General features: G+C 47.1%; 1 protein-coding gene across 6 annotated transcripts in view; it reads right to left on the bottom strand.

The window, feature by feature from the left end:
* Positions 1–24,070, bottom strand: part of RBPJ (recombination signal binding protein for immunoglobulin kappa J region) — a 164,273-nt gene that overhangs the window by 23,571 nt on the left and 116,632 nt on the right. For 5 of the 6 annotated variants that reach the window (XM_068137529.1, XM_068137530.1, XM_068137528.1 and 2 more), the window contains one exon: positions 2,807–2,845. Coding sequence is in view for 2 of the 6 variants with exons in the window: in XM_068137528.1 (XP_067993629.1) it covers positions 2,807–2,845 (39 nt within the window). In the remaining 4 variants the exon portion in view is untranslated. Of the gene's footprint in view, positions 1–2,806; positions 2,846–8,477; positions 8,529–24,070 lie in introns of those variants that run through there. The other variant, XM_068137527.1, reaches the window with a different exon arrangement.

The following is a 24,070-nucleotide window of genomic DNA, read 5'->3' as shown; positions in this document are numbered from 1 at the left end:
CCTAGTCTGGTTTCCTAGAGACAGCCTCTACTGCCTGCATAAAGTCAGGGAAAAAAAATAATTCATTTTCTATCGCTCATCATCACAGTAATGAGAGACAGCACATAAAAGCTGTAATTACCTCCAAGACACCCAGAGCAATTCCTTGAGAGGAGCAGGAGAACAATGCACCCCATCATTCCCTGCACACTCACCTAACTGCTCATTAAGCAGCGTGCCAAGCTCAACACCCCAGGCTTGGCAGAAAGCTGGCAGCACCCTGCTTGGTCCCCGTCAGGAGCCCTGCAGGGTGGCTGCCGACCACTGCGCTCACCTGCAGCCATCAACCCCAGGAACAAACTGGGAATTTAACAGCAAGCTAAATGAGAGGAGGGATGGCTTTGGGTGGGTTGCACCCAGCATTTGAATGCTCCTTGGACAGGTCTAGAAAACCAAATATTCCCAGTCAGGTGACGGAAGACAGGAAGCAGACGTTTTGTTGCCCATCCCTTTCCCAAATCTCCACACACAGCTTCACAGAAGCAAGCCAGCAGATTTGGGGGGTAAGGGGGGGAAGGGCACAGGTTACACAACAAGCCCCCAACTTTGCCCACCATGCTCTGTAAAACCTTGCATTTGTCTTGTCTGCCTGAGACAGGGATCACTGGCTGCATTTGCTGTGGAAACAGCAGGGTGTGAGAGCAGAGACTTCAATCACTGCTTCCAGCGTGGACCAGCTTGATCCCTCCACAGCTGATGCTGGTATAAGTGATGTTTACCCACCAAAGCACTGATGCAAGAGCTACCTCACAGTGCACAGAGTTACTTTATTTACAGCTGTTGTTTAGGAATAGGCTTTGAAACCACAAAACATACCTCAGTGAATTATTATGATACATTTCATTAAGATATTGTATTGGCTGCATTCTAGTGGTTTAAGAACTTTATGTCTGACCATTTGAACTCCTCTAGGAAGAGCACTGCCACACTAAATTAAGAACATCTGTCAAACTAAAAACTTTTGACTGCCATTAAAAAAACCCACTCAAAGCCAGCAACCCCCACACAGAAATGCTAGGTGCTAGCTGATGTTTATTCAGCGCTGCACAAGGAGGAAATTGTGTCTTTTTACTGCTCTGTTGCTACCGTGGGCAGGGGCAAGCCAAGCTCCTACTAAGAGAACTAAGAATGTTTCCCTCTAACCTCTTCCACTGATAAGAAAACATAACCACTGCAACTCTTAGATGTCATTTTTCACTACTAAATCTTACACCTCTCCACAAAGGTGACACCATTATGGTCTAGATTTAAACCAAACCAGAAGAGCATGAAAAGAGCTGCGCTCTTCTGCTGGAACCTGCACAATGATGAGCAGGTCATCAGAGAAACAGGGCTGCCTGGACACAAAAAAAGCTGAACAACTTTCCAATGATTGAGCTAAGTGCCTTTATTTTTCTAGCATTACACAAACAAATCACACCTTTCAAAATGTGTGTGATTCCTTGTGATTTAAAACTAGACAGACAGGCTTTTTTGTTCACAGCCTTTTTTGCTTCAGAGGAAAAGACTCAGTTTGCTTGTTTTAGTGCCTTTGCTGGCACAGAAAAGGTTCACAAGCTCTGCCTCTGACAAGTGGCTGGCAGTGTCCTGATGCCTACCCTGTAGCCACAGGAAAGAGTACCTGGCATACCTAGTACCCAACATCCTGCACATGGAATTTAGTCACTACAGCTAATAGAAAACTTAGTTAAAACTATTGACATTGAATAGTCATTACTCTTGTTGTGCTTTTAAAAATCATAGAAGATAAATTCTATCAGTAGCTCCAGGGTGACACTGAGCTGTGGCACTATCCAAGGTGGAAAACAGTTCATTATTGAAACTTAGTACCTTTAAACACCGCTGAGCGCAGTCAGGCCAAGAGGGAACAGCAATACTTGTTCAACAAAGCTCAATTCTGCATTGGAATGAAACTCAAGGAGGACACAAGCTAACCTGAAGCTGCTCCAGAACGCAGCAGCAGCACAGGGTGGGAGTCCTCAGCCCAACATCAGCACACCAGAAGTAGGCCAGAGTGACAATGAGCTGCCACGCCTCTACACACACTGGCACCACACAAACTATCAAAGCCTGCACATCTTTTGTCCCTGAGCAAACAGCAGAGTTCAAACTCAGCAGCCAGTTATGATCAGCACAGACTGTGGCAGTGAATAATCAATGTTTTCCAAGCTATTGTACCACAGCCCATGCATAGAGGTGGCTACTCAAGAGCTTCCAGCACAAACCCTCTGAGGCAGAGCAGGAGCAACGCAGCACAGCGCTGCAGCCACTCTCACCACATCTCAGGAGGGACTGTGCTGGTGGCACTGCCTGCTACAGTCCCTGACTGTTCAGGTTCTCCCAGTCAGTTCAGAGTCCTTCCCAGCAGTGCAGGGCTATCCTGCTCTCACCTGCTGCAGAACAGCAGCTGTGCTGAGCTCTGGCAGGGAAAGTGTTACTTGGCATCACTTCACAAGGCACCCTTACCCAAGGGATGAAATCCCACTGATTCCTAGTGATTCAGAGCTCATCAGAATGGCATCCCAGGGGACAGCCAGCAGAATCTGAGGTGTGAAGTCAACACCATTTCTAACCATGTGCACTACAGCAAGAGACTGTTTGACACTGTCCTTCTGGCTAGCTGCTGCCTGCAGGCAGTAACTGAAAAGTGCTGACGTTTCTAATTCCACAACTGCCAAACCATAGGGCTTTCACTTCGAAATCCTTCTGGAAACACAAAAAAGTAGCTTTAGGGAACTGTTAAAAGCAGAATTTCTTCAGAGCTTACCTAGTGAGCCGCTTGGGTTGAGGTCGCTCTCCAAATTTCCTGGAAAAAGAAGAAGTTGTTAATTTAACACAAAGGTGTTTGGCCAGTTTCACAGGGAACTATTAGCCCAATTGATGCAACTGTATTGGAATTCAGTGTCTTCCTAGGCAGGTTACTATTCAAGTCTCACCCACCTCCTTGAAGCAGCTTTTCCCATGCCAGCTTTCATTTGATTGGGAACACAAGACTTTCTTTGCTACAGTGGCATTGACTCTGTCTCTGAATCCCAGCTGAGAAAGTTTACATCCCACAATCATGAAACAACCAGGAGTGCTTTGCCATAGCATTGGTCAAAGGTGCCAACAAAACCCAGCTATTATCAGCCTCCAGAAATTTGCAGACTCAGCTTTGAAGCAGCAAAACCCAGTGAACACTCCCCAGGTTCTCAGAAAGCTGCTTTTCCTTCGTAACTCTTAAAAAAAGGATGTTGAAGTATTTACCACGTGCCAGGGACAATCTCCCCGGTGGAATGTAGCCAGGCATGACCCAGAAGTGCCCTGCTGTGCACCTGAACAGTTTTAGCCATGCACTGTTTGCTGTGCTGCTTTCAGTGTTTTAAGAGTGTTCTTAAGAGAGGGTTTGCTCTTGACACCAGGTTAAGGCTTCCCACAAAAATCTGTATTTACACAAGACACCATATTTACACAGGAACATCTTCCTTACCAAGCCCCCCCTCAAGATTCACCTACAAAAGGCAGTGCCCAGCTGCTCACCCTGCTAAGGCAGCAGAACCACAAGCTACAGTGAGGAAAAAGCAAAAACAGAAAAGGAGAAAAAAACCCCAACCCAACAACCAACAACCCAGGCTCAACTTAACACCTTTGTAGCTAAAAATAAACTGAGGCATCAGAGACTGTGCTGCTGTTGCCAGTGCCCACGAATATCTCTATTACTGGCCCTACTCATGATGCTTTCCGGAGAGTCAAAACCCCTCTCCTAATATGGCCCCCCAAGAGTGCTGGAGGCTCCTGAGGACAAGAACCTTCTCATTCACTGATGTGACAAGGAATCCTCCTGTCTGTGCAGTGGGCCTGTCCTGAGCTCCACAGTAACAGACCAGGCTGGATGAGGCTCTGGCCAGCCTGATCTAGTGTGGGGTGTCCCTGCCCATGGCAGGGGGGTTGGAACTAGATGATCCTTGTGGTCCCTTCCAACCCTGACTGATACTACTATGGTATCTGGTGGTGGCACCATTTGACCCATTCCAGTTTTATGTCAGCAGTTCTAAAGATGCACAAATGCTCAGCTCTTGCCATTTGCATAGCAGAACACAGCAGTACTCATGAAACAAGGGAACTGAGATTCTTGCTCTAAGATTTGGCTTTGTGCATTTTAAATGCTGAGCTCTACTAGACACAGGATTTGTATTTTCTCTGCGGTAGACATCATTGCACTGACACATCTGCAAGGCAGAAAACCCAAACAGCTCTGCAGCAGCAAAGTTCTATCCTGATGCCTTTCAGAGCAGCTCCTGAGCACAGCCTGTGCCTCAGTACGAGTGGGTGTGCATGTCCCACTTTTGGGGTGCGCCCTGTGCAGCTCCTCTCTCCCCTGAAGATCCTCTGGCAGAGGCCTCAGCCTCTGGCTCACTGACTACACAGGATTACCCTTCATCAACACTCTACAAACAGTGACTATAGATCAGCTGCCTGATGTTGAGTACAGCGGCAGCCTGTGCTTCAACTCTTCTGCACATCTCAGTCCACCATGAGAAAATGAAGAGCTGCCTACTTTGGAGCAAAGGAAGCATCACACACCACACTTTGCTGGTGGCCAGCAGATGGAACAGAGAAGGACACTGGTACCTCCTACAAGCCACCCCCCCAGTCAAAACCCTGCTCTCTCCCCCAGATGGCACTCCCCCTGAGCACAGCAGCATAGGGGAGGGTCTGTTTTCAAACAGTTTTGAGGAGGCTATGTTCTGTCCTTGAGTTAGGAATGTGTATCTTCCCACAGCACACACACTTGCTGCTGCCCAAAAGCTTTATTAACCAGGAATCTACAGAGCACAGCTGCAGCTACTCACAGAAACCAGCCCCACCTTCTCCTCGAGTCAAATTCTGCATACACAGCACAGGAAAAAGCACCCAAATCCCCACTCCTCAGGGGTACAGCTCAACCTCTGAGCCACTCTGGAGAAGCACAGGGTGCCCAGGGGCAAACTGACCATCTGATGCTCACCACAGAAGCTTCATCAATCCCAGGCCATCTTCCCCTTGCTGCCTGCACCCTGAATGAAGCCAATGATGCCACTGCAATCAGCTTATGCACATGGAACAACACTGTCCTTAGCTGCATGAACCTCCTACACACACACACACACTACGTTTGGGAGATCTTGTATTATTCTTTCAAGCAGACGTTAGTGGGAGAGGTAGAATAGAAAGAAATCATATATTCATACTCATTTAAAGTTAGTTTTTTACTGTCTCTAAATTAAATCCAGTTCCTTTTCTGTCAATCATGTCATCCTGGTGGGTGACTGAAGCTTGTGTACCCTAGCCTGGGTGCACTTGCCTCTACCACCTCCAATGCATTTCAAAGAGCCCATAAATGCCCTTCAGAACTCCAAGACTTGACCTACAAACCACTTGGATTGTAAACATTTCCACAGGGATAACTGCATTTTATGGAAAATCTCTGCAACCTGTAGAGATCAAATCAAAGAAGTGGCCAGAATGCACAGAACTAAGGCTGACTGGAAAACGAACCTCCCTAGCTCACCAAAAGTAGAATTCAGGAATGATTAAGAATGGATCTGGGAACACAAACACTACCACATCATAGCATTATTCTGCCAGATGCCTGAGGCTCACTGAAAACATGGTGGGGAAAAGTGATCCTTGAGTAACAGAAGATATCAGAAATGTCAGTGTGGATGACCAGCAGCTTTCATGTGCAGTCAGCAGGAGCAGAGCAACAAACAGAGGTAAAGATCCAGCAGACTGAGGTGCCGAATGGGACATGGAAACAGTGATTCTTACAGGATCTGGGAAACAGATCTAGTCACTTTAGACTGAAACAAGTGTTCCTTGCTCCACAAACACTGCTATAGCTAAGATGTGCAACATACTGCTGGAGGAGCTTGTTGGGGCCAGAAGCTCAAAGAGACTCAGAAATTGAACACATTTGGCATGGTTCTTCAGCTTGTTGAGTATAATGATCTATTTCCTACAACTTATTCTCAGGAAAACCTAAACCATGTTCCACCAGCAGCAAAGAAGTGATCCTGAGGGAAAAACTCAGTCTGAATGGACCCTGTATTTCCTCCCTTGCCCTTCATCATCCCTGCTGCTGACCAGCAGGAACACCCCAGCATGTGCACTCCTATCAACCGGGTCTGTTCCACAGCAGCAGCTGCCTCCAGGATGCCAGGCTTTCAGTCACATTGCAACACTCAAGATACACAGTCAAGACATGAAAACTACAAAGAGAAAGCATCACATGCACTTTATTTAATGGTTCATCTGGTTTCTTCTTCCCATGTATTCGCAACGTGATACTGGTATCCACATCAACAAGGCACCTGGAGTAAAAAAACTATCAGTAACTTCCAGGCAGATGACAACACTCAGAGGGTTTTTCATTGTTCTGATACTGAGACAGCTCACCTCTAGTACAAGAAATATAGTAGCTCTTGTTCTGTACCAAACAACAGCCACTGAACAAGCCCTGACTGCTGCTATTGCAAACCATGGTGTCCAACTGGCGTGTTGCAAAGTGAGCTCAGACACTGCAGGGTTACCTGCCAGAGGCAACAGAGACTGCAATGTTCTTCTTGAATAGGTTCTCCCTGGATTTCACTCTTCTAGAACTCCTTTGATAGTCAATGGTTCTATTTCTCTGCTTTGTTTACATGAAAACATGCAGATTGATGGGTAACAAAAACATCCAGAAGAGGAAACTAAAGATGTATCATAGCTCTATTCCTAGAGCAGTTATTCAGCAAGCTAATTGCATGTATCACTTGAAGTCCTAATTAGAAGCTATCTATCATTACATCTGAGTGCTCACCAAGTACCTTCCCTGTTTTTTATGTCACTCCCCAGGACTGTGCTGTGTTGGCACTCTGGTCACCTAGTCAGGCTGTCATTTCAACCCACAGCACCAACCCAGTGCCAACTGGGGTTTATTAGCATCTCCCCCACTCACACCTGGGGTTGCAGTGCAGTCTGTACCAGTCACCCCCCTCCCCCCTTGCTTCTGCAGCAACTTAGACATGCTCCAACCGTTCTTTTCCCAGTCTTGCATTCTCCAGCAGCTAGTTTGCAGTCTATCACTTCATGTTTTGTCTTCCGACGCTTTGCACAAATCAATCTCGCTTCCCCATTCCGCAGTGTAGGCACAACTTCTGTGCCACATCATGTCCCAAACCGTTCTCCTTTTCAAGGCTGTCCTTTTCACTGAGCTAGTCCCAGTTTGCCATTCAAACTGTTATTCAAACTCCTTTGCCCCATTCACAGAGTAGGAAGTGAACTTTCCCTCTTTACCTCTTCCCTGCCCCTCCAGTAACTATGGAAATGCACAAGTACCCCGACAGTCATCTCACCAGCACACCAGGATAGCTCTGCTCAGACTTTTAACATTCCCAGGTGAGGAAAAAAACAGGACACAAGCTCTAGGTTAAGTTTCAGATGTTTTCAGAAAACACCAGAATGCTAAATCCTGTCTGGAATTCCCAGCTCAGATACAACAGACAGCAGTTTTCTATGGCTGCAGGAGTAGGAATTTTCACTCTTGCCAACACCCACAAAAGAGCACAACAAAAAAATCTATCAGTTACATGCATCTCCTACAAGAACCACATTCTGTTTTCTGCTATACACTCTTACTGTCTGGAGATAAACTGTTTGGGCTGATTTTCTTTTCTTTGTTCTACATGTCAGATTTGGAAGGGAAAATAAACACATACAAATTAACCAAGGCAGTTTGGCCAATCTGCAGGAACAAAATCCCTAACAAAAAAAAAGAAAAGGAAATAAGAAAAGGTTTCAAACTTTTCTTTCAAATCCCATGCTCTTCCATGATGAGTTCTGACAGAAAATCTGTGGTCACTAAGCTGCTCCAGCATCCTCCTGTCCGGAATATGAGCTGCCAATGTTCCCAGTGCTGGCCCCCAGCCAAGGACATCCTTTCTGCAGCCCCTGAGAAAGGCCATTCACCTTTCTTCACCCAGCACAGCATCCAGATCCAGGCAAACTTCAGCAATCAACCCTAAGAATCCTGTCTTTACTTGGCCACAGACAGACACAGCTCTTGGCACTCAGCAGGAATCCCATGGACCTTTCTGTAAATACCGCTCTCCGAAGAGGCAAAACCGAAAGGGAGTTGTCCAATTTGCAAACAGTAAGAGCAGCAGCTGAGCAGAAAAGAAGGAACACTGGGGAGGCCACCATGGAGACAGCAGAAGAGTGAGGAAGAAAAAGGGAAGACAGGAGTGACAAACAGAGGCTTGCTAGGTGAGAGAGGTGAGGCAGCAGAAAAGCCTGAGGCAAGGCAAGATAGCCACATTCCACTCCAGACTAGTAAAAGTTCGCTACAATTACTGCCTTCTCTGCTGACTCTTTTGACAACAGATGCTTTCATGGTGTCTCAGAAATTTCAAACCTGAAAATAAAAGCAGGATACTTGCCATTCCCAGTAGAGTCCAAACCCATAGCAGATATCCATGTGTGGAGATCTTTTTAGCTTCTTTCCACCTCCCGCAAGCACGAAGAGCTCCCTGTGGGTTCTGGGGGCTAAGCCCTTAGGCAGTGAAGCACCACACAGTCGCACACCCTGCTGCCATTGAGCGAGTGGAAAGCTTAAGTGAAGGGAAAGAAAACTTGCAGGGAGAGATAAGAATTGTTTACCAAGGCAAGGAGAAGTTGCAGAAGAGCCCAACCAAACAAGCCATCGCTGCCCATCTCCCACAGATAGGCCAGCGGGCAGCCAGCACCCAAGCAAAGCTGGGTAACCCCTCTAAAGCTCCTCCTCCCAACTTTATTGCTGGGTACAGGACACAGCAGGGAACAACTCTGCATTTAGTTCAGGTCACCTGCCTGTCTGTGTCCTCTCCAGCATCACACCCCAGCTCACTTAGAGGGGACAGAGCAAGAAGCAGAAGGCCTTGAGGCTGTGCAAACACAGTTAGGAGGAGCTGGGGCACTGCTGTGTTATCAGCACTGTTTTGGTCACAGCACACAGCACCATTCCAGCTGCTATTGAGAACATTAACCCCATGCCAGCCAGCCCCAGCCCAAGCAGAAGACTCTGGAAAAAGAGGTGCTTTTGCAAGCAAGCACCAGATGTCAAGAGGCACTGTGTGCCTGACACCAGCAACATCCACTGCCCAGTGTCCCACTCTCAAATCACTTCCAACTACACCCATACACTCCTCGGTGCTTCTGGCTGATCTAGCAAGGGGCTAGCACTGCTCTGAGCAGCAAGACAGACCTATCCTTTATTAACTCAGTTACAAGACAGCATCTCTCAGCAAGTGCTGCAGAAGTCTTTACTGAGCTATGAGAGAGGACTGTAATGCCTCAGCATGGCTTCTGGAAACCATCCCCAGCCAAGGGCTCAGGACACATCCCTGGAAGGAAGCTGATCCGTAACTGCTCAGTGTCATTGTTCCAGCTCCTCAGCACCATCAGAAATGACATCTGGCAACCACTAATCCAGCCAGGGTAAGACCCAAAGGCTGGCTGAGTGGCAAGTGCCACCTGCCTCCAACAAAGCTGTCAAGCACATGGGGCTTGAGACAAACACAGTGCACTCCACACAGGATTACTGGGGATAGAGATGATTAACAACACTAAATTAAAGGCAGAATGGAGTGACTAAAGAAAGTTTTTACTTCACCAGAGAAGGTCTGAGGGAAACAATGCTTGAAACAGGAGGAGTCCAATGAAAAGAATTTCAGCTTTTTTTATGGTCTCCAGAGAAGTTTCAGAACACTCCATGCAAGTCAGAAAGAAAGAACACGAGAAGTTCCACCTCTGCTCTCCAACAAGATGAAGTGACAATGAAGTTTGGTGAGAGGCTGAAGTTACATCCCAACTTTTCCAATAGCTACCAGACAGATGGTATTCCCAAAGCCATTAAAGTGTGGCAGGATGGGAAGGAAGCAATACTGTATATCAGCTACAGCAGGGTTATGGCAGTTGTGAGCACAAATAATGAAAGCTCTGAGCTTTGCCTTACCAGGGCTCTACAAACACAGACAATGGGCAGATGCAGCCTTCTCCTAGAGCTCCTATAAAAACATGAAAGCTGTGACAGGATGCAAAGAGTCTGGGGTTGGACAGTGAGAGAAAAGCCTTTTGAAGGAGGAAATTAAAAATAGAAGATATTGAAAGGTATTTTTGACCATTCCCTCTCAATTTAAAACAAGTGCTATGGAAAGTTAGAAAGCCTTTCAGATGGGCACAGGCTGGCCCTGGTCAGAAGAGGGTCTACTGCTTCTACCACAGGAAACAAAAGCACTGCTCAAAGCCTTCATCTCCAGCTGCTCTGTGATCAGCTACCACAAACCTATTCCCATGGTGTGCTACAGACTCAGCAGTGTGTGACCTCACTGGGTCTACCCATGGTATTTAAGATCCAGAAAAGTGAAATCCTAGGCTTTGTAAGTTCTAGATTTAACTTGTGAGGATGACTATAAATCTTCCTCTTCAGCATTATCAGAGACATCTTCTGAGTCAAGCTGACAGAGATAAATTCAGTAACATCCTGGGATTCTGTTTTCTCTCTCCCTTCTCTATCCTCTATCCATTTCTAGCTTTAGTTTGGTCACCACAAAAAAACCATCAACGAAATGGAGCAGCATTGAGAGAAGTTCACACTCATGGTTTAACCAGGCTGAAAACTCTCAAAGGCAGCACACATACACCAGGGCCATGGTGTGCAGGGCAGGCTGAACTGCTGTCAGGAGCTGCTCCTTAACTTGCCACTTGCTACAGACCCTTCAGACAGCTTAAGCTGTTCTCTGCAGCCTGCAGGGCGAGGCTCAGCTATTCCCCTCAGCCTTGTTTGGGTTTGGCAGAGCTCTGCATCTAGAACAACATGTTACAGCAACAGCCAAAGCAAAGCTGCAACCACAGGCATTGTCTGTTCATGTGAGCATCTCCTCCACAGCACAGAGGCAAACACTGGCAGCGCGTTTGTGCACTGACCTACACAGCCACATTCTTTTACAAACACCTTAGAACACGGCTGCCAAGGGAACAGATCCTCTATCACTAGCAAACACCATCCCACCTGCTGGTTTCAGACACAAAGAGGATTCCTACATAGTAAAAAAAAAAAGGCCACTTCTGATGCAGCATGAGCTGACAGATACAAAAGCCCACAACATTTCAAAGAGTGTTTCTGCCACGACTGGCCTATGAAAGATGCATCCAACCTAGCTGTTGATTCCCATCACTAAACACTGGCTCCCTGCTGGAGAGAACTGATGTATTTAAGTGCACCTTCTTCAAGTTTGCTACTATTTCATTTCACTTATCAGAAGCAGAAGTGGTTGCTGTGCCACTTTCTCAATGAAGAGACTCTTGTGGCCATTCTCAGCTCCATGCCAGGTACAGAACACACTGCAGTCTGCACAGACCCATTACTGTGCAGGGAGGTGTCTGAGGAGTGCTCCTGGGGGCTCTTTTGTTTGTGTGTTTGGGTTTGGGGTTTTTGTCTTTTTTTTTTTGCTGGTTTTGTGTTCTGAACATCCTCAGTTTTCTGCAGTCTGACATACACAACTAAACACACAGATAAAGGACAAATTCCAGAGCCTCCTCTAAGCATCGTGCACCAGCGGCACGGGGACTGCTGCAGCAATGACACCCACCTTCCCTGTGGCTCCCTCCAGGTGACCTGTGCTGGTAGATCCTCTGGAGTTGAGAAAACCAGCCAAGTAACAGCTTCCAGATCACCATCATGCCCCAGGCTGGCTCATCCCTCAGCATGAGCACAGGCACCAGAGGCTCACTCTCACTGCCACCTGCCAGCAGCACCTGGGCCCTGGCTCTCACTGGAGCATCTCCTGTAGCCACTATTGCCATAGAGCCTGCAGGCCAGGAGCTGAACTACAAGCTAACTCATTTCTAATAAAAAATTCAATCCAGTTTTCATTCCCACATGTAGGGTACCAAAAGCCCAGCCCAGCCAGACTGCTTTGCCACACTACTGACCCAACATACCCTGCTTCTGAGCCAGCAGCAGATAACATTCATAAAAGCGTCACCAATCAAGACTGTCTAAGGGACATGAACAATGCCAGCATTTCTTCTACTCCCCAAGTCCTTTTATCCTCTGTAAAGAGCAAGTGATGGGTGGTCCAACTGCACTGTGGCTCTTTGGAAGCAGGGGGCACAGCAGCCCCTGCAGGAACAAAACCAGAAAGTTTCTGATGGATACACAAAACATTCCCTCAGAGAAAACAAAACCAGACCCACCTGCTGCAGGGTGACTGCCACCAGCCATGCACTACCACATCTCTGTACTGCATGCTCCTGCTCCGCTCCAGCCTGCACTCAGAGAATGCAGGTCCTGCAGCACAGGGAGCATGTCAGGTGTTGGAGACAAGTCTTCTGCTGCCCAGCACTGTGTACACTTCTGGCAGGGTACCAAACAATGCTGACACCAACACAATGAAAAGGCTCCTTCAGCTCGTCACGCCCTCGCACTGGAAGTCACTGCCTCAGTCAGAAACTCCCTTCTCCCTTTGCTGACCCACTTTCATCCTCCCACCTTGCTCTCCTCATTGTCCTCTCTCCTTTCCAATTCCCATAAAAAGAAAATCACAGCATCACAACTGCAATTTAAGTACAGCTTGCACTCTCAAATGGGCTCAGTTCTAAACAAAATCACTTCTTTATAGCATGCTGCCTACACTGGGAACAAAGCTTTCTCCAGTAGAGCGCTGTACTTGTACACAAGTCTGAAAATCAAAGGTCTGGGCCAAAAAGGACATCATTTTAATTGAACTCGAATTCATACAATTCTGCCACATGAAGTAAGGCCAGAAAGTCAGTGATGACAGCTTATTTAAGAATCAGAAAGTGCCTAAGCACATGGCTGGAGATGTTTTCCCTGCTTTTGCATTGTGCTGGAGGTACCTGCTGCAAGAAACTACAGCAGCCCAAAGATCTCAAGCATACTAAACTCAGATATTACTCAGATGTTACCAACTTCAAGGATGCCACAATGGTGTACAACAACAGAAACATAACCAAAAAACCCCCAAATTAAGATCTCTTCATATTTACAATTAGTTCTTTTTGATTGACTTCCCGATAAGGCTGGCTCAAATGTTCAGAGTAAACTGCAGATCTGCACACACTTACCTTAGCAACCAAGAGAGTTCTCAGCTTGATAAAGCAGCATGATAAATCCGAAGCTTAACCCCTACCACACAGCACAATGTCACTCAGCTACTGTTACTGCACAGGGAATGTTTAGTACAAGGGTCATTAGTTTTAACTCCATCTACTCACACCAAAACCAGACAAACTGTCAGGAAAAAGGAGAACAACTCCACAGTTCACCAACTGGCTACTCAAACAGTAAGAAGTGTGCTACCACACCTAACATCACAGTTGTCCAGGGAGGTGGTCGAGGCCCCGGCCCTGGGGGTGTTTAAGACCAGGCTGGATGAGGTTCTGGCCAGCCTGATCTAGTGTGGGGTGTCCCTGCCCATGGCAGGGGGGTTGGAACTGGATGATCCTTGTGGTCCCTTCCAACCCTGAATGATACTATGATACTATGATACATCCACAGCCTTCAGTGACAGGCACGTTGCTCAGTGGGCAGTTGGCAGCATTCTTCTTATCCATCTAAGCACAACAAATCTTCCCTGGCTTCTCACCCTGCACAGGGATTGCAATATTAACCTGACTACTACTTGCCAAAGAAGTGGCCCTATGTCCACTAATAAAGCAGAATTTAAGTGCCAGTGAGCCTCTAAAAGCCAAGCAGCTCCCTTTTCCTTTAGAAAATTGAATTTCTCAGGGTAGTATGAAGAGATCTCCTGAGTAATAAAGCAGAGCTTCTTACAGTTACCAACTGTCCATTGCTGCCAACAAGATTTAGTCTCAAGCAGGATTTAATTTTTTTTTATAATGCATGAAGAATCCATTTCAATAACCCTGCTGTAACCTCTTGATAGAAGTCACAAATTTGACACAAGATGAGACTTTAGAGCATTCTCCTGCCAGCACAGGAACCTTTCTGCTAGACTACGGCAGCCTTGATCTCGGTGACCGCATGCAGCAGGCAGGGAACAGCTTCCCCTCTGCAAATGAAGCTGCCATCCCCTGCTGTGCCAAAGGTGTGTAAAACAGAAACACAAAAACTTCAGGTTCATGGTTTTCTTGGAATTGCCACCCTTCTCTGCAATGCCCACAACACAGAACAGAAGCAGAAACTGTGAATGGTTTTGCAAGGAAGTGGTCAGGAGCCACCCTGAACTTGCAAAGGAGAAAGCCTCAAGCAGCCAGCCTAACCTCATTGACCAGCAAGGCAAATACCTGCTTCTGTCGAACCCTTCAAAGAGATAACAGTTTCCTGCCAGGGAGAGTCACTGCTCAACTCCACACCTCTAATCACTACTCTGCTGCAGCGACAGGTTACTCAGTCTCCAAGTACCCACACAACCACAGCAGCTCCATTGCTACAGCCACTGCTTCCCATCAGCAAGACAAACAAGGCACTAATCTGTCCCTAAGGGGCTTACTGTCCTGCTCAAGCTCCTCAGCCAGCTTCCCCATGCCACCTGCAGAGCTCAGATGCTCAGAGGGAGCCAGCAGCCTATCAATCTGTCACACCACTGACACGCTGGGAAGGAGCTGATAGTGGTTCTGGTTGCAGAAAGCTGTTCAGTCACCTCAGCAAATTCAGCTTTAACTGAAGCCAAGAGAGATGACACAGGAGGAGCAGCTCAGCTTGTTTGCTCTGACATTCTAGCAAGCACGGAACTCTCCTGGGAAGGAGCTACACATAAGAAAAAGCCCACACAAGAATCCTGTAAGGAAAGGGACTTGCAAAATGCAAGGCTTCAGCGTCATTAGGAGCTCCTACCAGCAGCCTAATGTCCTGAGTCAAAGTTTAGCTCAGGAGAGCTGTAAGACTCTCACCCCAAATGCAGATAAAACCTCATGTAAGCTGGCAGCTTAGCACACAAACGTCTCTGAGGTTTAAGCAGAGCAGCTCTGACAAGCCTTGCAGTGACAGTGCAGTCACCGCAGCCTCAAACACCTTCACCACCTCTCTGCTGGGTCAGGGTGAGCAGGTGTGTAGCAGCTGGACTGTGGCTGCCCAGACAGCTGAGCTGATGTGCCACCACTCAGTGCAGGTCCTGCTGCCAGCTTCCCCCGTGCACCCACCTGCCCCTACAAACCCAGCACCTCTCAGACTCTTCCAGAGAGACCCAAACCAGCAGCCTGGGACAAAAAGTGTCTTTGGGGGAGGAGGGGATGAAAGGACAGGAGAGAAGTGAACCTTATTGGTTCAGTCAGGAGCACACTGAGTGCCAGGGACACCACAATGCTCCAAGAGGAACACCCAGGGGGTCATCTCCCCTTCACTGCAGCAGTGCTATCAGGCACAGCCTGCACCCCCAGCTTCAGCTTGGATTCTCTTCACTATGTTTTTAATTGTGTGCCACAAAACTCAAACTGATTCAGACATTCCCTTTCCTGACTTTTTTAGGCACTGTAAGCTCTGACAGCTATAGCAGATGAAGTGCTTAGCCCACCAAAGCCATTTCAAAAATCTTTACTATATTTTTATACTTCTAAAAATACTTTTAGGAAATGGGAACAATTCCTGTCATCTCCTCCCTTCAGCAGTCACTCACTTGAGTCAACGTTTCAGACTGCAGAAGTACTTGTTTAAAACACACTGTGATCAGCCTGCTCCCTTTCCTCTCACTCCTTTTCTCCCCCCAGCTTCCAGCCTGCTGTCACCTTCAAAATGCCAGAAGGAAGCAGCTCCTGACACCCGTTCAAAGGACACCACTGGTGCTGTGAGATTGCTGCTGTGCAGCCCTGCCATGTCCACTGACTCCAGATGTGCAAAACTATTCACAGTGCTAGTGTTATGCCAGCTCAGGACAGGCTACCAGCCCTCACTGCTGTGCAGCTGTGGCTCATACACTGCCTCCAGATGTGCAAAACTATTCACACACAGTGCCTGTGTTACCAGCTCAGGACAGGCTATCAGCCCTCACTGCTGTGCAGCTGTGGCTCACCCGCTGGCTCCAGACGTGCAAAACTATTCACACACAGTGCCAGTGTTACCAGCTCAGGACAGGCTACCAGCCCTCACTGCTGTGCAGCTGTGGCTCATACACTGGCTCCAGATGTGCAAAACTATTCACACACAGTGCCTGTGTTACCAGCTCAGGACAGGCTACCAGCCCTCACTGCTGTGCAGCTGTGGCTCATACACTGGCTCCAGATGTGCAAAACTATTCACACACAGTGCCTGTGTTACCAGCTCAGGACAGGCTACCAGCCCTCACTGCTGTGCAGCTGTGGCTCATACACTGGCTCCAGATGTGCAAAATTATTCACACACAGTGCCAGTGTTACCAGCTCAGGACAGGCTACCAGCCCTCACTGCTGTGCAGCTGTGGCTCATACACTGCCTCCAGATGTGCAAAATTATTCACACACAGTGCCAGTGTTACCAGCTCAGGACAGGCTACCAGCCCACAAGCAGCTCTCCGTGCCAACAGTGATTTCTGAACTAGCAAACACAACTCTTCTCTGCAGAGGATGAAGATGATGACACAAACCTGTGACTACACACACTCTGTAAGCAAGCTGTGTGTGGCACCAACCTGTTTGACAAAATGACAGGGTTTCCTAGATTTCAGCTGTTTTCCTATTGCATCACCCAGGAATGAGGTGGTGACACTGGCATTAGCTGGGCGCCGTTGCAAAAGGAGCTGTCAGTGTCCCAGAATTAATCCATCTCAAGCACATTGTGTTGTAATTAAGCTGATGAATACACCAGCCCATGAATATAAAACCAGCAGCAATAAACACAGCCCAGAAAAGAGGGAGAATTAGAAGGCTCCTTTTCAACTTTCTAGGACAACTACAGCAGTCAGAGGCCATTCTTCACCACCCATCTTTCTCACTGGGGTTGTGCTGAAGGTCTCCAGCTGGGGAGCACTCGATGTAAGCAAATCACTGTTAAGCCTTTAAAGTCAAATAACTAGACAGCAAAATGAAGTGTTGCTCCCTCTGCAGTTTCCAAGCCTGTGCTTTCATAGAAACATACATGCTGTAAAAGATTTAAAAGCCTGGGGGGTTGTTGTCGTTGAACTGATTCACAGGTAAATCACTTCTACATTTCTAAGAGGGTCATTTATACTTCAGCCCCTGCATGAACTCATAGAGCACTCCTACAGAGGAAAGAGACAGATATTCCCATTCCTACCTAACAAGTATTTGCCTGTTGAAAGAGCGAGACAGGGTATGTGTAACAGCAACCATGCCTCTGTCCCAATCACAGAAGCTAGAAGCTGTTTGCAAATGCTGCTAGTTTTAATTGCAAAGCTCAAATATTTAGAGGCAAAAGGCTAGAGAAACACAATCTCCACACTGCCTATCACCAGCTGCGATAGCACTTTGAATATCTGCTGTGGTAAATGGGGCAATGAGCCCTGAATGAGGTAATTAAATAGCTACTCCAAAACTACACTTTTACTCCTTATCAGAGCACATTTACGACAGCCATAGGCAGAGATTAGATTAGGTGTCTGGGATGTCAGCAGCCCAACACCTTATCATCCTTTCTCTGACACTGGAACACTGCAGGTCTCTTGGTCAGTGACACATGCTCCTGGGGTGCCCCGACAGCTTGCAGAGGGCTTTTTGGTCAGGAAAACTAAACCTGTAAAGCACAAATGCAAAGCTGCTGTTATTGTCCATTTTTGAACATGGAAATGGTGTGAATCACGCTGGATTCAAGGAGGCCTGCTTTTCAGGTTTGGCAAGTTTAAACTCCACACAGATGCAAATCACTGGCAAAACTTCTCCCTGCATCTTAATGAGGTGTGCTAGAAACTAGGAAGCCAATGTGAAAACAAGAATGCTGCTGAGACAAAATTTACTAGCCCTGGGTATTCCAAGTGCTTCAGGAACTAGGATTTTGGAGGCAAGTTTTACCCAACTGCACTTCACTTCTGTATGAACTCGCCCCGTGACAGCCACAGCACTTATTTCCCAGAATGGTGTCTGTCCTGGCACAGGTTGGTGTGAGGATCTTGCTGCGTGGCACACGTGCCAAGGCAGTGCTGCAGAGACTCCAACTGCTGAGCTCCAGCCCCAGCCTCTTCTCAAAACATTGCCTCATCCTCTCAAGCACGCTCAGGCAGAAGGGAAAGCAGGCTGTCAGAACTGTTCTGAAGCACTCAACAACCACATTTAGGAAGTCATTTCAGTCACCAGCCACCACTGTCCCAAGGGTACCTTAGCTGGTTTGAAAAGGATGTCCACAGAGCCCTGCCAGGTTTGCAGGATGAGGAACACATTCACCAATGGGGAGATTTCCCTCCAGAAATTTCTGCCTACTGCTGCTTCCAAAAAGGCAGGCTGAGATCTCCCAGAAAAATGGGAAAAACATGGGAAAATGCAATTACTTTGGCTCAGCAAACAGAGAGATGAGCTCTTGAATTAAAACACACAGAAGCCTGTGCAGCCAAAATAAAGGAACAAAGAAAGTGTCATTCTACAGGAAATCAGGGGGTGACCTATATTTGAAGCTGCAGTTTAGAATCCAGCCTTTGAGAGAGATGGCATCTTTCCTTTCAAAGCATGAATGCAGGCTGGAAAACATGGACACAGTAATGCATCCCTAGAGCTGGCTCACAATGCTGCTGACAACTCATGCTCCTCCACTGCTTTGGGCTCCCCCAGCACTACAGAATGAAGCCTGTGCTGTAAAATCAATTGGCTATCCTTGCAGGAACTCTGGAATCCACCCACAAGTTCCAGCTCAGCTGGAACTGGGGCTGGCTGTCTAGTCTGGAGAAGAGAAGGCTGAGGGAAGACTTCATTGCTCCCTACAACTCCCTGAGAGAAGGTTGGAGTGAGGTGGAAGTTGGTCTCTTCTCCCTAGTATCAGGTAATAGAAAGAGAGAGAATGGCCTGAAATTGTGCCAGGCAGGGCGTAGATTGGAGATCAAGAACAATTTCTTCCCTGCAAGAGCAGTCAGGCATTGGAACAGGCTGCCCAGGGAGGCAGGCATGTGGACATGGCACTTTCAGACACAGTTTAATGGCCATGGTGGTGTTAGGTCTAGATGCAACAACCTTAGAGGGGTTTTCCAACCAAAGCAACTCTGACTCTGTGGGCAGATGACTCCAGAACACTGATGTCACCGGCAAGACAAGCAGTCCCTGGGAGTGACTCAGGGCTGGTCACCATCTGTGCCATGCGGACACAGGAAGCAGATGCCTGAGCCATGCTACAGCTACACTCTGCCCATCAGGGTGAAGGAGCTGAAGGGACTGTCCCACAAGCTTTCCTCGTGATCCAGGCCACAAATGCATAGGGAACACCAGCTCTTCATTTCAGTTGCTTGCAGAACAACTTGAGAGACCAGCAAACCCCGTTACTTGACAACAGCATATGCAAAGTGTAGGCTAAACAAAGGAAGAAAACTGGGAGTGCCAATCCTGTGGTAATTCAATTATCTATATGGTTATGGGAAAGTTTCAGTACTGTCCAAATGGCACTCAGGCAGACATGACACCACAGCAGCATCTCAGCTTCCAAGTCTTGCAATTTGTTCCCTGCATGCTGCTCAGCCAGGCATAAGGAATACAGAAACCAACTGTTTGCTGCAGACAGAGGGGCTCAGGAACTCCTAACACCAAATGACAAACTGCAGCCTAACTGCTGACTTACAACTTATGGGGCCCTGCCTTAAGTGGATTTTTAAATAACCCCCTCCCCAAGTTGCATACTAAATGTATTGATGACAATAATCCTCTTGGAGCAGGTATCGGACTCTGTTTACTAGCCTGAAGAAAGCCTGGCAATTTAAAGCTAAACACCAGAAAAGTTTAGCACTGCATATCTGAATTTTTTTCTCTGCCCACTGGTTGCTGTCACAACCCTGTGCCCAGTAACCTGCCATATCAGCTATGATGGCCTCAGATGGCATTGCTGTGGAGACAGAGGCAGAACTGTGAGCCTCTTGCTATGACAAGAAGGGCAGTGGGAGAAGTGAAATGTGAGGAGCAGGTTTGGAAGCCTGAGGTATTTTTCACTTCTGTTTTGTATTTCTTCCATACACACAGGAAAATCCCCTGGGGGCAGAAAGCCCAACTTCCCTACAGCTAGAGACAAGAACACATGGAAACCAGAGAAGCCTTCCAATGTTACCAGACCTTCACCCAGAAAAACAAACCAAACAGACAAGAATCTAACAAAAACTTCAAAAGTGAGATAGGAAAAAAATCTAATGTTCCCATCTCCAAAACGTTTTCAGACACTAAAGTCTCTGCAGTAGTAGAAAATCCAAGAGTGAATTCCTCCACACAAGAGCTCACTCTTCTTCCCAAGCCCAACCCACAACCCATCCGTTCCCCCCAGCCCCTTTCTGCTGCACAGCACTGAGACCATGGTGAGGAAGAAGAGCAGAACCAAGGCAGTCCCCCCAGAGGCACAGGGCCTTCTGCTTCCATTGCCACTGGATGCATTCATACTGGGGCCAAGGCTCCAGCAATCCTTCTGTCCATCTCCAACAGCAAGATTCACTGACAGCTGACACTGACAGTAAGAACCAGACAAGCCCAACTGGTGCTTCCCCTGAACATTTTGTCCATGACTCTCTTCAGCTCAGGGGATTTCTGAGCCCAATGCTGATGCCAGGAATGATCACAGCTTTCATTAGTCACTGGACCCCAGATGGTCCCATCATGCTCTAGGCAGGAAAGGACATGTACTCTGTGCTTTGGAGACCAGTGGAGCAGAGAAGAAACCAAGGGAGAATTCTGCTATACAACAGGGCTATGCAAGGCATCATAGCACTGTGATCAGCCTGGAAAGATCATCCCAGCCCAAAACTCAAATGCAATTGTAACAGATCAGCAAAGCCAGCTCCATCTTGAAGTCACACTTGAAGAGGCTGCAAATGACATGTCTCAAACAGCACAACTGTCTGAAGGTGTGTGCAGAAAGCCAGCTGTCAAGTGTGGCTTGTTAATACAAATGCTTGTTAATGGAATTAACTACAAGCCACAAGGGAAAGGAAGGTGAGCCTCTGCTCCTCATCTGCTTGCTTTTCAGAAAGCTCATCTAAATGAGTTAGAAGGCAGATCATCCACACATGAGGGTCTGAAGCAGTTGTGCTTTGGTGTTGTGCTGCCAGAGGTTCTAACTTCTGAGAACAAAAGAAAAACAAAACCACCAAACCAACAAACACAAATAAAAAGCAGTTGCAGATCCTGGTGATGCCCTCTACCTTTTTTTTTCCTTCCTCTCTTTTCAGGGGAAAGGGTGGATTTTTTTTGTTGTTTGGGTTATTTAATATTCCTCCTCACCAGTGATTTTCCAGTCTTCCCCAGAGCCTGGCAACTCCAAAGCAGTGTCCTTTAGGAAACACACCTTGGTTACCCACATGAGCAATGCCATGAGAGGCACACAACAGCTGTTCAGCTGTGCTGCTTTCAATCATTACAAGGTCTGGCTGACCATGGCAGCAAACCCTGGGACACAGTGTACCCCAGGCATGCTCACCACCAGGGCACCACTCTTCACAACACAAAAGGTGTATAGAGAGGTCCCAACAGCTCTAATTACCCTAACTGGTTTTGTGATGAAAAGCAACACAGCCCATCCTTTCAGGCACACCACAACCTCCATCAAAAGGGCTCCCTCAGCCTGCAGGACACCCAAAAGCTGAAGCCTGCAAGCTGTGCGAGTCAGAGGTGAACAGAGGCTACTTACAGGAATGATAGTGCTAGGACCTAAAGCACTTGGAACTCAGAGTCCTCAAGAAGACACTTCTAAGAGCTACAACTGCAGACACTGTAGGAATCAAGAGGACTGAGACAGAAAGGGAAAAGCAAACAGGCACCACAGAAGAAAGTGTTGTGCATTCCACTGCAGATTATTTAATAAAGGAGAAGTTGATAAATGACTCAACTCTTACGAGAACAGCATGAAGTTACTTTTGGCTTCCAAGACAGAAATGAAGAAAGCAGCTGAAAAAAAGGAAGAGGCCACAGACAGAAGGAGCAATGAAGATCTGGGACAAAGCATAAGTGTTTGCTTCCTGTTTCTACAACTACAGTCCAGTGTTGTGAGACTGAATGTTTGAAGGCTTCATTCACGAAAGGAGAAAGGTTGCACACATCAAGCCTCGCTGACTGAAACCACTATTCAGCTCTGACATCCAAAGGACATGCCTGTTGGACTTGTTAAATTCTGTTGTAAAATGCAGGGAGATGAAGGCTTCAGCCAAAAGGCTCCAGGAGCTGCTTAAGCACCAAGTCAGCTGAGGCTGAACTGTGGAAGAGGTGCACCAGAGCTCCACGTCTGCTCCAGGCACAGCCTGATGCTAACCTATCACATACATTTATGTGATGCAACAACAGCAGATAAGTTCATGACAAGTGTATCACAAAACCTACAAACTACTGAAGATGCCTTCTCTGATGAGAACAATGTAGGCAATAACTACTTCAACCAAACTGTAGGGTTTAACCTACATCACACCACCCCAGTGTGATCACTACTGCTCTAAGGCTCTGAGAAGCTATCAAGCAAAGCAAAACTGGTGTCTGTATTCAGCCACTGAACCAGGCAAGAACAGTTACAGTTGTAAGCACCATTACTCACACTTTTAACCCATCTGCTGTCAGGAGAAGCTTTCTGCACAGCAAACCTTCACTCCAGTTGTCCAGCAAAACTGCACACCCAACAGCCTGGAGTGTGGCTGCACACACAGAGCCCTTTGGAGCAACCCTTGTTTAGAAAATCCAGTTTTCCAAACCTGCTCACAGCCTTCCTTTGTCTCCCTTCATCACTGCAGAAACAATCCTTCCTCCCAGCTCTGCTGCTCCAGAAATGAGCTGTGCTCGTAAGCAGTGTCCTGTTTCTTCACAGCTTTCACTGTACTCCCTGCAAAGCCACTAGCAACAGACTGCAGTCTCTGGATTCATTCAGAGTTGTCTTTTATCCATCCCTCAATGATAACAAAATAGTAACAGCTTCCCATCCACTTCTAAGATGATGATGAAGGGGAACAGCCTCTAATGTACTGTGAAACGTGACAAAAGAGAGAAGGATAGTGAAAGGAAACAATGAAACTCTTGCAAAGTCACCTTCCACCAGGTCTTCTTCCTACCCCTCCCAAAACACAGTTCCTGTCTCCACAATATTAACATGTGGGACCTTTCTTTGGCTTTCTCCAGAGAAGTTAATTTTCTTCACCTCTCTGCATCAATGCTCTGGCTTTTGTTACACAAGATATCTGGGGGTTTTGAATTCTTCAGGTCCTATTTTCTCTCCAATCCTCCCCCCAACTCTAGTTAAGAGACAAGCAGCTGGTTAGACATCCTCTCTCACAATCAAAGACATTGACCTGGCCACAGTCCAAGCTCCAAAAAGCAAGGAACAAGGTTTGGACTTGACTTCAAGCATGCAGTTGCTAGATTATCACATTGACTGAGTGGTGACTTCCCCAGTGTGCAGATATTGGTGGTGGTGCTCTAAGAATATCACAAGCCTTACAGGGTGAGTGACAGCCAAATTTAGGGGAGAAAAAGGCACATGAGAGATCTAGAGCAAGGAGCAACACTGCTGGGAAGTGCTCTGGAAGTACTACTCTGGACAAAGGTGAGTGAAGAGAGTGCTCAGGAACAGGGAAAACAGGGATTATACAGAGGCTTCCCAGGGAAAAGGGAGAGGGATTCCTCTGCTGTACTGTTCCACAACATCAAAGAGGTGTACAAGAGAAACTAATTGAGTCACAAAACTCAGGAGAGAACATGGCTGAAAGCAACCAAGGAAAAGGAAGCCCCCAACATTATTTCACTCTGTTGTATATATAACAAGGGGAAGCAGAACTGACCAGATCTCAACTGGCAGCAGAGGAAAGGAAAGTCAAGCAGGGGCTATAGACATTTTTCAGCTCACCTCCAGACAATATTAGTTAGGATGGCAATTGGTCACTGGTAGAATAGTATCTTCCATCTTAAAAAGATAAAAAATATAAAGTACCACTCC

This window comes from Melanerpes formicivorus, unplaced genomic scaffold (assembly GCF_026170545.1).
Source record: "Melanerpes formicivorus ecotype bairdi unplaced genomic scaffold, bMelFor1.0.p_v2 SCAF_4, whole genome shotgun sequence".
NCBI lineage: Eukaryota > Metazoa > Chordata > Aves > Piciformes > Picidae > Melanerpes > Melanerpes formicivorus.
The sequence above is the reverse complement of the archived record's forward strand: the minus strand, read 5'-3'. Positions and strand labels throughout refer to the sequence as shown.